The sequence below is a fragment of the Arachis hypogaea genome, chromosome 14 (assembly GCF_003086295.3).
Source record: "Arachis hypogaea cultivar Tifrunner chromosome 14, arahy.Tifrunner.gnm2.J5K5, whole genome shotgun sequence".
Classification (NCBI taxonomy): domain Eukaryota; kingdom Viridiplantae; phylum Streptophyta; class Magnoliopsida; order Fabales; family Fabaceae; genus Arachis; species Arachis hypogaea.
Window position 1 is genome coordinate 139,640,763 of NC_092049.1, and position 17,091 is coordinate 139,657,853.

General features: G+C 36.0%; 4 protein-coding genes across 4 annotated transcripts; 2 read left to right on the top strand and 2 right to left on the bottom strand.

The window, feature by feature from the left end:
* Positions 1-12: 12 nt before the first annotated feature.
* On the bottom strand, positions 13-5,640 carry LOC112744663 (uncharacterized). The gene is made up of 12 exons (XM_025794354.3): positions 5,149-5,640; positions 4,819-4,904; positions 4,109-4,188; positions 3,954-4,009; positions 3,385-3,433; positions 3,058-3,204; positions 2,806-2,901; positions 2,538-2,651; positions 2,238-2,368; positions 1,731-1,975; positions 677-1,513; positions 13-588 (listed from the first exon to the last, which is right to left on the bottom strand). The coding sequence occupies exons 1-12, from the start codon at positions 5,523-5,525 to the stop codon at positions 539-541; spliced, it is 2,268 nt and encodes a 755-aa protein (XP_025650139.1). The 5' UTR covers positions 5,526-5,640; the 3' UTR covers positions 13-538.
* Positions 5,641-6,805: 1,165 nt separating this feature from the next.
* On the top strand, positions 6,806-10,641 carry LOC112744665 (uncharacterized). Its single transcript, XM_025794357.3, has 4 exons — positions 6,806-9,256; positions 9,350-9,566; positions 9,707-9,891; positions 9,991-10,641. Exons 1-4 carry the CDS (start codon positions 7,209-7,211, stop codon positions 10,247-10,249), a joined length of 2,709 nt encoding a protein of 902 aa, XP_025650142.1. The 5' UTR covers positions 6,806-7,208; the 3' UTR covers positions 10,250-10,641.
* A 170-nt stretch (positions 10,642-10,811) lies between these two features.
* On the bottom strand, positions 10,812-14,592 carry LOC112744666 (pentatricopeptide repeat-containing protein At3g29290). Its single transcript, XM_072215253.1, has 5 exons — positions 14,448-14,592; positions 12,527-14,181; positions 12,076-12,325; positions 11,692-11,897; positions 10,812-11,223 (listed from the first exon to the last, which is right to left on the bottom strand). Exons 2-3 carry the CDS (start codon positions 14,144-14,146, stop codon positions 12,164-12,166), a joined length of 1,782 nt encoding a protein of 593 aa, XP_072071354.1. The 5' UTR covers positions 14,147-14,181; positions 14,448-14,592; the 3' UTR covers positions 10,812-11,223; positions 11,692-11,897; positions 12,076-12,163.
* A 618-nt stretch (positions 14,593-15,210) lies between these two features.
* On the top strand, positions 15,211-16,894 carry LOC112743388 (putative UPF0481 protein At3g02645). Its single transcript, XM_025792601.3, has one exon. The coding sequence runs from the start codon at positions 15,211-15,213 to the stop codon at positions 16,873-16,875; it is 1,665 nt and encodes a 554-aa protein (XP_025648386.1). The 3' UTR covers positions 16,876-16,894.
* Positions 16,895-17,091: the final 197 nt, after the last annotated feature.

The following is a 17,091-nucleotide window of genomic DNA, read 5'->3' on the forward strand; positions in this document are numbered from 1 at the left end:
TCAGAGACCAGATGAAATACTAATCTTTCCTTCCTTAAATAAACATCTTCATGGATATGGGAAAACAATGAAGATTTTTCATAAGCATCTACATTTGTAAACCACCTTTAACATGATGAAATATTGAAATGTCATTTCCCTATCACAATGGAGCCCTCCATTAATCCTCTTAACACCACACACCTACTTCAAATAAACCTTTACAGTGGCAGCAACAAAATTGTTTTCCAAATGACTCCATTCTATACTTAAAAAAAAAAAAAGAAAGAAAGTCACTTGTTAGTAGCATTCTGATATCCTGTGGCTGTACCAATGGTAAAGTGCATCTCAACTTGCCATGTCTGCTAAATACACTACTGTTGTAACTTAAACACCAAGTAACCTCATCGTCATCCTTCCACTTCCAGTTGATAAAAGGACGCAGGTCAATGAGTTGTCCAACCAACTCTGCAGGTTCAATGACTCTTACCAGGTTCTTCCGAATCCTCCATCGATATCCATTATTTCTCGAAATCGGCAACGTTATGCACAAATCTGCTCAGTAGCCATATTTGTCATTCAAAGAAGTTCGTCCATCACCTGATTGTCCTGCACACACGATACAGGAAAATATGAACATTCTGAAAAAATGACAATCCAATCATATAGTAAGGACATTGAAACCAATTATGCTTACCTTCAGGGGGAACCCATGTGTCATCTGTCTGATCGTTCAAAAATGATGGTTTCTCAGGCCCAAGCACTCTTTTAGGCTTCCTCTTCTCCTCATCTTGGTTTTCCACATCATCAGTTGCATACAATCCCCTTTTGTGCTTTAATAATAAAGCCACAGCATCCTCAGCCATTTTTTCACCCACAGGAGCAGAAGTCGATTGCCGAGTGACATCATTACTATTTGCACCCGTCATCTCAACTTGTTTTCTTTTCCTTAAAATCAGACCAGGAGCAGCAGACTCAATATTAGATTCTCTAGTCTTTGCATCATCACCTGAACCCAAAATTTTGTTCCTGTCCTTGTAGTCAACGAACTGGTTGGACTCGTCCGTATCATGCAAAGGGGCTATTGGTTGTTGGTTATCATCTGTAACCCTGTCCTCTACAGCCCCAAGCCACTGGGGCTTTGGAACCGTGTATACAACATTCTCACCCTCCACTTTGTCACTTCCAGGTTCTGACTTGTCCAAATCCATAGTTGCATCTCCAGGTTTCCCTTCTTGTATGGAGTTATCTGCCTTTGCACAAGTGTCACTGATTTTCTGGGTTTCCACAAGTGGTTTCTTGTTATCGACCTTAATACAAGGTTCACTGATTTTCTGGGTTTTTGCTTGTGGTTTCTTTTTTATGTTAGAGGCAACTTCCTGAGATTTGTTTGATTTGGGTTCTTGTGCTTTCAACTCCCTTTTCTTGACAGCTTCGCCTGTTGGGTCAGCAATCTTCAATAAGTAGCAAATCCTATCCAACTCGGACTGAAGAGTTGACAATTCCTTCTCAAGCTGCACACTTTTGTCTTGAACTGACAGCAACAAAGAAATCAGCAAGGATAAGCTAACGTGTGCTAATGAAATGTCCAATTTAAGACTTGTAATTGCACATAAAGTTAGAGTTTGAAGGAACGAGACAACTCATTTTCTAGTATTACTTCCAAACACATCAAAGCACACAATTGCATACAATGAATATGTGCAAATATAAGCAAGCAACCAGAAAAAGCAAACAAATATAACTCTTACCAAGTTGGGATGAAAGTCCAGACATGTAAGCATCAAGGGAATCATCAACTTCATCTTGTTTGGCAGACTCTGATGACATTTTATTCTTTTCAATTATAAGCAACTCTTTCTTCTCATTCATCTCCTGGATAATGGCATCTTTTTTATCCAGAAGAGTATCAGCAGTCTCAATAGATTGGTTGTCACCAGGCTTCTGGCGAGAAGACGTTTTCTTTGTGCGGTCAAAAAATTCATCGTCACCGTCGCTATTCAATGCAAGTAATAGCCATAGTGCTTTTAGTTTTAGTGCATCACTTTATACATATGGTATACATAAACCAAGATAGCACATGAAATATCAGATTTGCTCCACAGTCTAAAAGAGCAGCTTCTCAAAAAGGAGATAAAAGCATGTAAATAGCATTAAGCAGTTCAGATTATGAGTATATCCTCTGTCAAAATTTCAAAAATGAAATCCTCAATAAATCTCACTTTCCTGGGAATTTCCTTCTATTGGTGATATCATACCTGAGATATTCATCTTCATCTTCCACAACACCTTTCTTCTTTCCACGAGATATTTTTCCTGTACGAGCACCTATGCTTTCTCGTATACTGTCATTCAGTGTCTCTTCCAAGTTTTCAAGTTCTTCCAATACCTGCCAAAAAAAAAAAAAAATCAGCTTACAATTGACATGCTTAGACATTAGAATGTACTCAATTAACAAGAAGGGTTGATGAGAACCAACATCTAATTTTAAAAACTCAGGCAATCACAGAATATTTGTGAGATGGTTTCTTGTCTTATTTATTTTTCTACAACATTACCTGTGTTATTCTTTGCTCATTCCTAGCAATTTGAGTCTGTTGGCCTTGAGTCAGCCCACCCTGAGAAATGTCTTTAACTCGTATAGAGTTGATTTCTTTCTTCATGTTTGAAATCTGCACAAAGAAAATCGGCATGAGTATAGGAGAAAGATTAAATCAGCATGGTTAATACAGAGCTGAATTATTCTGGCAAGGTAGCTGAGTTAAGCTCTTCATGAATTATATAATTCAAAAGAAAGATTGTAGTAACAAAATTAACTCTGATCACCTTTTCCATCCTTTTTAGTATCTTCTCACGTGTTTTTTCCTGTTTTTCTGTGAGCTGTCCTTTATATGACTGCCAAGTCACTTCATCCACATCGTCCTGAAAATTTGAATCAAGCCAAGGCATAAATGGTAAACTTGTATTTTCAACAAAAAGCAGGTTCTCAATAAGTAACATATATGTTAGTTCAGAGGGAAAATTCCATAGATCATAATATCATATGCAGTATATTCATGGATATAAGTTTCCACAAACCTCCTCTTCCTCAATAGCATCCTCACCCATGCCCCATGATACACCATCAGAGAGAGATGCTTCCAGCCTTGCTCGTTGGAGTGAAGCTTCCTTGTCTAGCATTACTTCGCGCATTTTCATTTCTCGAATGAATTTTTTGTTGATTTCCTATAAAATAAGAGCACATGAACCACTATAGCAATACACATTTCATCCTGTAAATTATTAACTCAATCATATAAATACTAGGAGACTTCTTTACTTGTTCTTTTTTCATTTTTTCTTTTCAAGATAGACATGGAGACAAAAAAAAAAAGAATAATAAAAAACAAAGAATGCAGATCTTACTGGAGGCATCAACTCAGACGGCCCTTGAAAAATGAACAGGCGAGATGACCTGTAGAAGTGTAGATGTAATAAAAAGATGAACAAATAGATAAATAAAATTTGAGTATATGCATCATAACTCAATGTACTACATAATGTTTGCCAAAGGAAACTGGAACCTAAAACACCACATAAGTGTCATAAGCATACCATCTACAAATGTTTTAGAACTCAGAACTTCCGCACATGATACATAACATCTGATAGATATTGAGGGAAAAATACGGTATGCAATTTAAATTGGACACTAAACATCCTAATTCAACTGAATTTGTTGCACATCACTTAAAAAAACAAGAGCTCCTCAACAAAGCTGCAATTCCTTATTTTTCTAATGGCTTCGTAACTAGGGCATAGGTCCTAATAGATAACTCATAACTAGCAGTCCAGCACACAATTCATTTTAGAGATTTAAACCAATAAATCTATTACAGCCTCAGACGTAATCAGAAAAAAACAGTAAAGACATAGGAGAAGGTGAAAGGGAAAAGACTTATTCATTAGCAAGTGAAAAAGGGAAAAGTACTTACTGGCCAAATCGAATGACATCACCAACATGCAAGTCAACATATGTGTTTTTCTCCACCTAAGACAATAGGAAAAGAAATGGATTTATGTCTGATGGGATTATACTTATACCTCTCTTGTATCAAAAACGGGATTACATATCCATTAACCCTATTACCTGATTCTTGTTCAAAAAAGTACCGTGTGTACTCCCAAGATCATACAGATATGCATCACCATTTCTCTTGAATTGTAGAACTAAATCAAAACATAATAAAAACTCGGTAAGAATCATGGACAAACTTCTTTTAGTAAATATTATTACGCTATTCACGAGTCATGCTAACCCAGTTAAAGGTAATTGGTCACTTGATCCTAAGTCACCTAGTAGTGCCTTTTCCAATTCCTATTCATATTAAGCATAAAAGGCCTGAAGTCAGAAGGAAACTTTTGACCAACATAGCAGTTTATCACAATGAGCTCTATTCAATGAAAGGTGGTTTCACACAAATATTTCTTGAGTCACAAATCCATGACCTTTATCATGTTTGGAATTGAATTATTTCAGGGGAAAATAATTCTTTTTATTTATCATACCCTAAACCAAACACACACACACACCCCTTGTCTTCAGATTGGTCTACACTCTACCATAGCTAGATAGCTAATGTTTCATAATAATAATAATTCACAATATACAAGCCAAATTACTAGCCACACATATAAACTACTGATACAAACAAACAAACAAAAGTAGTAACCAATTTCCCAGTCTCCAACTCTACCAAACCTTCAAATCAACACACTAGCATTCCACTCCTAGTCTTAAAGTTGATAAAATCACTAAAATTTTCGCTGAAAGGGCTAGCTAGTTAAGCGGCATCATACCTGCATGAAACCGCGAAATGGTGGGATGCTCCAGTACAAAATCACAGAGGTCCAATCTCCCAAACATATACGCCCCCTTCTCATGCCTGTGTGGTAACACCATAGCCAAAACAATAAGCTCAAATCTTCCACAAGCTTAAAGGAAAAAAAAAGGAGTCAAATGCAATAAACACAAATTCAATTCAGTTCGATCCCATTCAGCTTATCAGCTAGAAAAACATTTAAGAAAAAATAAACTTCTAGAAGCAATCTTTTCTTTCAGCTGTTAACTCCAAAATACAGTAACTAACTTCCCTCACTAGAGAGAGAGAGAAAGAGAGAGAGACTAACACGTCGTATTTGTCGATGATGGCGCCATCTTTGAGGACCTCGAGGCAGAACTCGTGGCAGGGAGCAGAGCTCCATGGAGGGATCTTGTAGGGAATCGGTATGCCCTGAGAAGAAGAAGAAGAAGACGATGGCTTTGGCGGCTGAGGCGGTTGTTGTGGTGGTCGAGGTTCAGTTGAATCGTCTGAATTGGAAGAAGAAGGTGGTTCTGGAATTCGAGGAGGAGGCATGGCTGCTGAATCGGTTGAAGTAGTAGTAGTAGTTGGTGGCGGTTCTGATATTGCGGTTTCTGGCACGCTCTTCTCATCAGAAGAAGAAGAAGAAGAAGAAGAAGAAGAAGAGGGATTAGGGATTCTGGGAGGTGGGGGAGGCATAGCCATGTTTGTCAAAAACGCACCAAAAAAAAACACACTTCGTCACTGTCTTCTCTCACTGCTTTCGGTTTATGCACAAAACACAGATACAACTATAACAATATAATAATTAGAATAGCAAAAGAAGTTTTTTTTTTTTTTTAAATACAAAATTGAAGGTAAGATTGTAAGAACGAGACTATTGACTATTGGGTATTGACTATGAAATTAAAAAAAATTGGCTCTCAGGTTATTTTATATTAATTATTTTATATGTTAATGAATAATAACATAAATTAAAAATTGAAATAAATTTTTTATAGGTTTTCAATATGCTTTACAATTATGTATAACTAGTTAAAATTAAATTATATCTTTATAAATTTGTAACATACTAACATATATTATATCAAACAATTATAATTTTCACTTAAATATTAATAAAATTAGAGATAATTCTTAATTTAGTCTTTAATTTGCATTCAAATTTTAATTTAATTTTTAAAATTTTTATTGTTTTTATTTAATCTCTAAATTTTATGAATGTAACTCATATTAGTGTCTAAGATAATTTTTGATATATAAATATTAAACAAACACTGATATAGACAGTTAGAATATCATATTCTATTCTGTAAAAATAACATTGTTATAGGGTTTGTTTGGGTGAGTTTCTAAAAAAAAATTTTTTTTATTTATTTTTTTTTAAAAGATCTTATAAAAAAGTAAAAGTAAATTTATGTTTGGGTATCTCATACAAAAAGATCTTTTTATTTATCAAATTATATTTGGGTATAACAATATAAAAGTACTTTTTTGTTTATTTATTACATGAAAAAAATCTTTTTTTTAAGAAAAAAAGATCTTTTAAAAAAAGATGTAAATTACAGCTTCTCAAAAAAGATATTTTTTTATTTTTCTAGTACTTTTACTTTTACTATTAGAAATTTACCAAACACGCTAAAAAATAAAAAAAATATTTTTTAATTAAAAATTTTTTTTTATCAAAATAATGGCGCCCAAACAAACAGATAGTTCTGACACTAAAATAATCTAAAAAAAACTCTTAAATAATATTTAGTAAAACTTTTTCTCTAAAAAAAAAGTGATAAATCGTTATTTTTATATTATTTGAGTTTTAAAACCAAAATAATATTATCTTATCAATTTTATAGTTATTTATATCAACTTTTTATTAATATTTGTATGTCAAAAATTATCCCAAAAACTAATAAAAATTACGAGACTCACATACAAATTTAAAGAATAAATTGAATATTAACTCGTCAAATTATCTTCACATAACTAGCCATTAAAAAATTGACTAAAAATTGGAAAGGGAGAAAAAATATGCGTTTCTTTAATAACAATATAACAAGAGAGAAAAAGTCTCCAAAGGGTTTCTTCTACACCCATCACATTATCCTATTTCTTCAAACTCTCAGAAGCTGGAACAACAGTGCTGTGTGTGAGTGGGGGCAGGTAGTGTTGTTCATCCAAAAAGAAAAAATCTTGTATTGATTAAAAGGGAGAACTTCAAATCCAAGCCAGAGTCACCTGAATGAAACCACTGTCTCCTTCACTTCAAATCCATTCCAGCACACAGTCACTCTTGTACAATCCAAAACCCCCAAAAGTTTCAATCTTTCCCTTTGATTCCGATACCCTTTTGCTTTCTTTCTTCTTCTTCTTCTTCTCTCTCTTTGACCTATGGCTTCTGCTCCTCCCACACCACCACCACACTGTTCCTCTGTCCCTTCTAGGCCTAATGCTACCAGCAACAGGAGCACCCATAACCATAGGCATAGCAGCCACCACAACAACCACAACCGTCATAACCACCAAAATAGCCGACTGAGGAGGCAAGAACAGTCAAGGTGGAACCATAATGGTTATGGTTCTTTTGCAAATAACTCACCTTTGCCTTATGCTAATGCCACAGGTTCAGGTTCTGGTGCTGGTGTTGCTTCAGCTTCTGCTGTTGCTGCAGCTGTAGCTGCTGCTGCTGCTGGTGACAATGCACCTGCTGCATTTTCATCAGCATTGGGGATGCTCGGTGGCCGGAGGTCCACTCTGGGCCTGGAGTTTTCGGGCAGAAGGACCACACGGTTCGCGGCAAGGATGCGCTCAGGGAGGCTGAGGTACAACAATAACAAGACAAAGCATTCTCTTATTGCTGAAGAGGTGCAGCAGTGCCTTGAAAAGTCTGGTAATGATGTTGCATCTGTTGACAATGTTTTGCTTAGCTATGAGAGTAAGATGTATGATCCTGAGGATTATATTTACCTTATTAGGGAATGTGGCAATAAGGACCTGTACTTGCAGGTATCTAAGACCTATGATTTTGCTATGGGGAGGAAGCATTATAACTGGTTTTACAAGGGGAAGTTGACTAGTACTGTGATTAGTCAACTTGGTAAAATGAAGAAAATTGAGCATGCTTGTAGGGTGTTTGATGTGGCCAGGAGCCAAGGGTTCGGTAACACTGTCTATTCCTATTCCTCTATGATCAATGCTTACGGGCATAATGGGCGTTTTAATGATGCCGTGCGCTTGTATAGGTCGATGAGGCCATTGGGAATGGAACCAAATTTGATTACCTATAATGCCCTGATTGATGCAGGAGCTAAGGGGCATGTGGACTTTAGTATAGTTGCGAAGTTTGTTGATGAGATGGTGGCGAATGGGATCATGCCTGATCGGATTACCTATAATTCGCTTCTTAGTGTTTGTGTCCCAGGGGGTGCTTGGGAGATAGCTAGGGATTTGTTTGCTGAGATGAGGAATAAAGGGCATGAGCAGGATGTGTATACTTATAATACGTATTTGGATGTCTTATGTAAGGGTGGTCAGCTGGATTTTGCCAGACGCATTTTCGCAGATATGTCTGCCAATAATGTTTTTCCAAATGCAGTAACATATAGTATTTTGATGGATGGCTATTCGAAAGCTGGCCAATCTGAAGAGGCTCTTGCTTTATATGATGAAATGAAGCGTCTAGATATTCCTGCTGATAAGGTTTCTTATAATACACTGATTGCAGTCTATGGAAGGCTTGGTTTGTTTGAGGACGCACTATTCGCCAGCGAAGAGATGGAGATCTGTGGTTACAAAAAGGATATTGTAACTTACAATGCTCTTTTGGGTGGATATGGGAAGCATGGAATGTATGATGAAGTTAAGAGAATATTTACTGAGATGAAAAGAAAGCACATTTATCCAAACACATTAACTTACTCTACATTGATTAATGTCTATACTAAAGGAGGAATGTACATGGAAGCAATGGAAGTTTACAGAGAGTTCAAGGAGAATGACCTGGAGGTTGATGTTGTCTTTTATAGTCAACTTATTGATACTCTCTGTAAAAATGGGCTAGTGGAATCTGCTATGGTGTTGCTTGATGTGATGACCAGGAATGGAATCACTCCTAATGTGGTCACCTATAACTCCATGATTGATGCCTTTGGTGACGTTTCAGCTCTCGGGTTTAAAACTTCTTTTCGGGCCAATGACGATCAGACTGAATCTTCAGCTTCTATGCTTATTGCGGCGTCATCCCAGAATCAGACGGGATCTGACAAAGAAGACCGAATCTCAAAGATGTTCGAGCAACTTGCTGTGGAGAAAGCAGGACATGGAAAGAAGGATTTGAGGACCAAACAAGATTTCAGCATATTGTGGCTCTTAAGAAAAATGCATGAGCTGGAAATTAAACCAAATGTTGTCACATTTTCAGCGATTCTGAATGCCTGCAGGTAAATTGTTATCCAAGATTTCTCATACTTTGATATTCTTATGTGAATAGGTCATTGATTAAGACATACATTAATGTGGTCCCTTGGATGCAGCCGCTGCAATTCATTTGAAGATGCTTCAAGGCTGTTGGATGAGCTCCGCCTGTTCAATGACCAGGTGTATGGTGTAGCCCATGGACTGCTCATGGGTTCAAGGGAAAACACATGGCTCCATGCTCAAGCTGTCTTTGATGACATGAAGCGCATGGATAATTTGACAGCATCTGCCTTTTATAATGCTCTAACTGACATGCTGTGGAACTTTGGTCAGGTAAATTTGTGCAACTAGAAAGTTGCTACTTGCCTACATGTCTCATCAGTTTGATGGTTAAGGTTAGAAGTTCATACTGATGCAGCTTTCAACTGTGTTGATCTATCACTCTCATTTTTCTCAATTAATTTTGACCATAGAAACGTGGAGCGCAGCTGGTTGTGCTTGAAGGGCGAAACCGAAATGTGTGGACTGGCGACTGGTCCATTGAGTGCTTGGATCTACACCTGATGTCTTGTGGAGCTGCATGCGCGATGGTTCACGATTGGTTGCTAAACATTCGATCAATTGTTTTTGAAGGATCTGAACTGCCAAAGCTGTTAAGGTATGCACCTTCCCACCCTAAGATTCATTGTTATTATATCCTTGCATTGGATTACTGACGTGACTAATGTGTGTGTTTTATGATATCCTTTATATACAGTATTTTAACTGGTTGGGGAAAGCATAGCAAAGTGCTAGGCGATGGAGCTTTGAAGAGAAAAATCGAAGCTCTTCTGAATGGGATCGGAGCACCTTTCAAGATTGCTGAGTCTAACATTGGAAGGTTCACATCCCCTGGATATTTGGTTGCTGCATGGCTCAAGAAATCAAGCACACTGAATGTGCTTGTTCTGCATGATCGCATTACTGCTTCTGAACCTACTGCTTCTGGTCTAGTATATAGCTTGCAGGCCCCTTGAAAAGAAAAGGGTTGTAGAAGCCGGGGACAGATCCTCAAAATTGCAGAATACAATTGAGAGGATCATGTGTTGGATCTTGTGACCCAATACAGTAAAACACAACACTTGATTCTCTCAATTGAATTCTGCAATTGAGAGAATCAATTCCCCTTGTAAGCATAAAGTAGCACTCTTTTGTAATATATATATATATATTAGGCCTACCTACAGGTTAAATGTCTCTAACCTTCCCCTATTTTGTTTATTGTGGGGAAGGTTCTTGTGAAAATATTTGTTAGAGACAGTTTAAAATAACGAATGATCATTTTATACTCTAATTATCCTTCATTTTAGTCCAATGGATCCATAAGTCTATTAGCAAGTGATTTACAGAAGGAAAGTTTGGCACCAAATGGTTTGTCCCTTAATTTTATTCCAAATGGTCATAGTTATATATAATATTCCTGTATATTCAAAACATTGATATGCTGCTTATTACAATCTAGATGCGTTTTTCTAATCACAATTTGACAGCATATTATTTACATCGATTTGTGAATATTTGAAAGATATTATGCAGATCTACTTCCAACTGCATGATGTATTTTCTGATAACTTCAGAATATAAGGAGTCAACATCTTAAATTGTCGTTACACCCAAAAATATTACAGAAGTCAAAAGTCACAAAACCTTTTCCAAATACATGTACACCCCAAATACTACTTCACACTTTCAAGTTAAACTTGATGCACAATCTCTCATAAATTTTTTCACATAATTTTACCATTAATTAACAGTGGAGATTTATACATGATCAGGTCACAAGTTTCGTGTTGGAAGATCCATTTGAGTAATGCACATATGTTCTTGAGTTATCCGAGGTTGGATCTGTCATCTGTGGTGGTTCCATGGCTAATGCCCCTAGGATTAGGTTCTGAAGAATCACAGGTTTCACAATGTAGTAGTCACCTAATTAGTAACTGCCATCCATGACCTGTAGTAGCATGAACAATTCCAAAAATGAAAAAAGATAAAGTAAAAAGTCATATGCACTCTTCATGTTCATTGTTCAGCACAGCACCACAGAAATGCAATGATCAATGTGAATCTGTTTGAACAGAGATTTCAACTACATTAAATAACCATCAGGAGTATAATATACATTCCTCAGCTGATGTAATACAAAAGATTAGGTTTTTATGTACATAAATGAAAAGCCTTGACGAAGAACAAGCAAGGTGGAACAAGTGTTTAAAATTTAAATTACGAAAACATACAATTTTTCTCATAGTTATACTTGAAATCATTTACTCTACTGATCTGAAGTCGAAACTAGAAGTATGCTACATCCCAATTCCCAAATCCTTGACTTTACACTCACAACTAAGAAGAAAATTTTATTGAATATACCAGCATAGTCTAACAGGAATAAGTAAAACAAAAAGGTATTAAGTGAAATTACCATGTCGGAACGAAGCAGGCCAATGCCAACCTCCAAGTTGGATCTGGTATTCAAGGGATTTCTTCTGCTCAGCTGAAAAGCTTATAGTCTATTTTGAATACCAGAAGAGCCACTGCTGCAGTTAAACCAAGAGGAGCTTGAGTGTAGGACTTCGAGGATATATGAGTGGATTTGGCATAACAAGCTGAATTTGAGATTTATGAACCCTGCAAGAGATAACACTAAGAATATTTCAGAAACTAATTGCAAGGGGCAAAAAATGTGCCCTGGAGTAGGCTAGAACTATTTAATATGCCATTAATATAAAGTTCACTTTACATCCTTCGGCATCAAAGGAAAGATGAAAGTATGCAGATGATAATTTGGAAGCTATACCATACTTACAGAAACATTATGTTGTGTTCGTTCTCTACCGCATTTGTCATTGTTTCTAAACTCTATACTGTAGCTATAGCAACTAACAGTCTACTAGCTACTTCCTTAACATAGAGTGCATCAGTACTTGTGTTCTGATGTCAGGTTGAAGATTTTTCTCTAGCATTTTTGCATAAACCTTGTTTGCCAAATTAACCTTGTGACGTAAACACATCCCTTGCACAGCAGCATTATAAAGAGTGGCATTTGGCATAGTCCGCTGCAAAATGAACAGATATTGGGGAGGTTAAGTGCTTATATCAGATCGGAAAAGGAGGTAGCTCAGTTATACTCAATTTAATTAACATTCATAATTATTTGTGTGCAAAAAAAGACAAAATGGATATGTTCATAGCATTAACATAACAATTTTATATGCTAGTACAATGTAACTAAAAGTTAAAAAATGCTTTTTACTCGCCTTTAATATTTCCTCTAATTCTTCCCAGAGATCTCCACGAACACAACATCGAACCAGGGACAGATAAGTTAATGTGTTCGGAATGCAATTCTGGTCAACCATATGCTGATACACTTGCAGAGCAATTGTTGGCTTCCTTGCAAGCTCACAGGTCCTGATAACAAGATTATACGACATTGTCAAATCAGACATTTCAGAAGCTTCCATCTGCCACAGAATTTCTAGAGCTTTATCCCATAACCGAAGCTTGGAGCAGGACATCAAAACAGTATTGTATAAACGTACATTGAACTGAGACGCTTCCGTTTTTTTAACCATCTCAAAAAGCTGCAGAGCTTCATGATGCCTATTAGCCTTGTTAAGAGAACTAAGTAGTGCACTGAATGTATATGCATCTGGTTTATGGCCCAACAATTTCATTGTATTATAGACCTGATATGCTTGTTTGAGTTCTCCAGCCCTTCCAAGCGAGTTAATCAATGCATTGCATGCAATAATGTTTGGCTTAAGTTCACTCTTCAACATTTTCTGAAAGACATTTGATGCAGCATCCCATTTTCCCTCCTTCGCGTATACACTAACTATGGCGTTCAATGTGTTGCTTTCTGGTACAAATCCATTCTGAATCATCTCATGGTAAGCATAAAGGGTAAGCTCACTCTGACCGCGTCGTGCAAAACTAGTGACCAATAGTCGATATGTAACTTCGGTTCCTACACATCCATTTGCCTTCATATCACTCCACACCCTCTCTATCTCACTCCAATTGCCAACCCTTCTGCAAATTGATATCATAGTGTTGTAAACAATTGCATCAAAATCCTTTCTCACATCGCATTCGCTTTCTAGTTCTCTAAAGAAATTTATGGCCGAGTCACAACCTTGAGCTTTTACCTGTGCCATAAGAATCAAGCTATAAGTATGCCCAGTAGTAATCTTCCAAGTTCTCGTGAACCTGAACACCTTGAAGCAATCGTCAAGCCACCCATGTCTCATAAGGCTAGACATAAGAGAATTACAAGCATGGATATTCGGACAAAGGCCTGATAATTCCATAGACCTAAAATATTCCATTGCACTTCTAATCTTGTTAGTTCTACTAAGCACCAAAATCCTATTAGAAAGAACATTCTCATCCGTTTCCTCCAAATAAAGAGCTCTTTGCTCATTCACAAGTCCCTTCTCTTTCGAAGCTGACCGAGTAACATCGACAATTCGAGAATGCCAGTGCCTAGAACCTTCCACTTCTCCCCAGGGTGGTAAATCCTTCTTGCCTACAAAAGATGCATCAATTCCTTCTCTTCCTTCAACATCATCTTCATCCTCATCTTCATCTTCATCATCATCATCATCATTATTGAGCACAAAAGATTCATCAGCTTCTCTCCCTCCATCATCAATATCATCATCATTTTTGTCTTCTTCTTCTACTACTTTTACTTCTACTTCTCCCCATGGAGGCAAATGATTCTTTGAAACAAACGAACTATAATTTTTTTCTCCTTCTTCAAAATATTCCTCTTCATAACCATTAACATATTCTTCTTCATCATCATTATCATCAACATATTGTTCTTCCTCCTCTTCTTCAGAAAGACCAAATTCAAAACTATTAGCCATGTCCTTAGACAATTGTGGGGACCCAGTTGACCTAACTGAAAGCACACAAACCTTTTGTTGTGACATCATGGAATCAATGTTGCTAATAAGGTTGTTGTGTGTTCTTGTTAAGTAAGGAATTGTTTGAAATTGGGCATTATTACCAAGAAAGGGTTTGTGAATGCAACAAGTAAGAGGCTTTTGACACTGAAATAGCAAATTCAACATAATAATAACAACGGTTACCTGAAATATACATTAAACAAATGTAATTAGTGAAATATAACAAACCAAAACGAAAGGATGAAGTTAAAAGAGGTACCTTTAGGAACGAAACAATCGAACTGAACAGAACAGAGTATACAACATTCAAAAAGCAGAGGAACGAAACCAAACCAGAATGAAAACGCTGCGTTTTGGAGTGAAGAAGAAGAAGATTGAGGCTGAAGCTGAAGTCCAATGCCTACTAAAGCATAGATATTTTAATATGAAGGGGAAATTAAACAATTTCTTATAAATTTAATTGCACATTTAAATTAATTTCTTATATTTTTTTTGCACAATATCATTTAAAATTTTACCTTATATAATCAATTTATTAAAATATTTGAATCTTGTGTTAATATTTTATTGGTTAATATATAGATAATGAATATTATTTTACAAAAGAAAATTATGCACTAACCTTTCTTATATTCCTATTATATATGATATAGAAATATAAATTATATAAACTTAATTTTTATACACTGATAATAAAAATTTTTTTACACAAATATGAAATACCTAATCATATATTGTCACATCATAAAAAATGGTATATCAAAATCACATGAAAAGCATGCATAGTCTTCAAATTTTATAACTTCAAATAAACAGTTAGAAACTAACTATGCTCTGAAGAATAACTTAACATATAACTCATAAACATTGAATCATAGGAAATGCGTTTATTCTTACTCCTAAAGACCATTAATTAATGATAATCAAACCATAAATCTTAACAGTTTACACACTCTTCACAATTACTGAATAATGTTAAAAGCAAGCTTATTATCCCAACTGTACTTAATTTCTCCAAAAACATGTCACATTATTTTAGGCCTTCAATGATGCCAAAAGATGAATCAACATCCAACTTTGATGAACTTAGGTGGGTGATTAAAATCCGCGAAATCCTTGATGAAGATCTAGATTATGGTGATGAGTTATCTGTATCAATCTTCAATGTTCCTAAGACCCTTATGGCCATTCATCAAGATTCATATATTCCTCAACAAGTTGCAATTGGACCTTACCATTATTGGCGCCAAGAGCTATATGAAATGGAGAGGTACAAGCTTGCGGCCGCGAAACGGTTCCAAAATCAGCTGCAAAGCCTTAAATTGGAGCATATTGTTGTCCAATTGATAAGGTTTGAACATAGGATTCGCGGGTGCTACCATAAGTACTTGAATGTTAACGGCGAAACGTTGGCGTGGATGATGGTAGTTGATGCTGCATTCTTGTTAGAGTTTCTTCAAATTTTTGCTAACCATGATGGAACAATGACAATAGGAGTTTCTTCAAGAATGTCTCACTTGTTGGATTATGCAGGTAGAAAATTAGCTCACAATGCAATCTTGAAGGATATTGTGATGCTTGAAAATCAAATCCCATTATTTGTATTGAGAAAGATGTTGGAGTTCAAATTCTCATCACTACAGTTAGCAGATGACATGCTATTTTCAATGTTCATAGGATTGTTTAAAGATCTTTCGCCTTTTTCGCCCATGGAGGAGGAGGACTATCCCCAAATCCTTGTCTCAGAATGTGCACATCTTCTAGATTTTTTGTATGACATGATTGTGCCTAAATTGGAAGAACAATCCGATCCAGCAGAATCAGAGGATCGACATAAAGATGGCGAGCGCCACGAAAATTCGTTAGTGAACTATGCTAAGCAATTTCTATTTGGGGTTTGGAAAATGATTTCAAGATTGGTTGAAGCATCAATAAGTTGTATCAAAATGTTCCTAACATGTAGAGCTATGAAAGTGATCTTTAGGGTGCCTTGGACAATCATTTCTAACCTACCTGGATTCGGAATCATAAAGCAACCAGTTGAGTACTTGTTCTTTAATCAAGACAAAGAACCAACAAAAAATGAAGAAAATGGTAATTTAAGTTCAAATATCAACAAGTCACCCTTAATGGAAGAAATCACAATTCCATCAGTCACAGAACTCACGAAATCCGGGGTTAGTTTCATTGCTGCTAATGGAAACATATCAACCATTAGATTTGATGTTAAAACAAAAACACTCTATCTTCCAAAAGTTGGTTTGGACATAAACACTGAAGTGTTGTTAAGAAACTTGGTTGCTTATGAGGCATCAAATTCATCCGGGCCATTGGTTTTTACGCGTTACACTGAATTGATGAATGGGATCATAGACACTGAGGAAGATGCAAAGATCCTTAGAGAAAAAGGGGTGATTTTGAATCACTTAAAGAGTGATGAAGAGGTGGCAAACTTGTGGAATGGGATGAGCAAGTCCATTAAGTTGACAAGGGTGCCATTATTGGATAAGGCCATTGAAGATGTTAATCAGTATTATAATGGTAGAGTTAGTATTAAGGTTTGGAAATTTGTGAAGGTTTATGTGTTTGGTTCATGGCAGTTTCTTACATTCCTTGCAGCAATATTCCTCTTGTTCTTGATCTCCTTGCAAGTCTTTTTCACTTTCTATAAATTCATAAAAGCATGAACATTTTTATTAGATCAAGTTGTAAGCATATCTTGTATCTTCCTAAGATATCCATTAACCAATAACATGTAAGTGAAATGAGAATTCACAGATTCTAATTTCTACAAATAGTGCCTTGATAAATAGAAATGTTACTTTTAAAAAATTATAATAAAAAAAAAAAGAAAGAAGAAAAAGCACTAAGTTCTGAAAAGAAAGGGAATCTGCACTTTATAG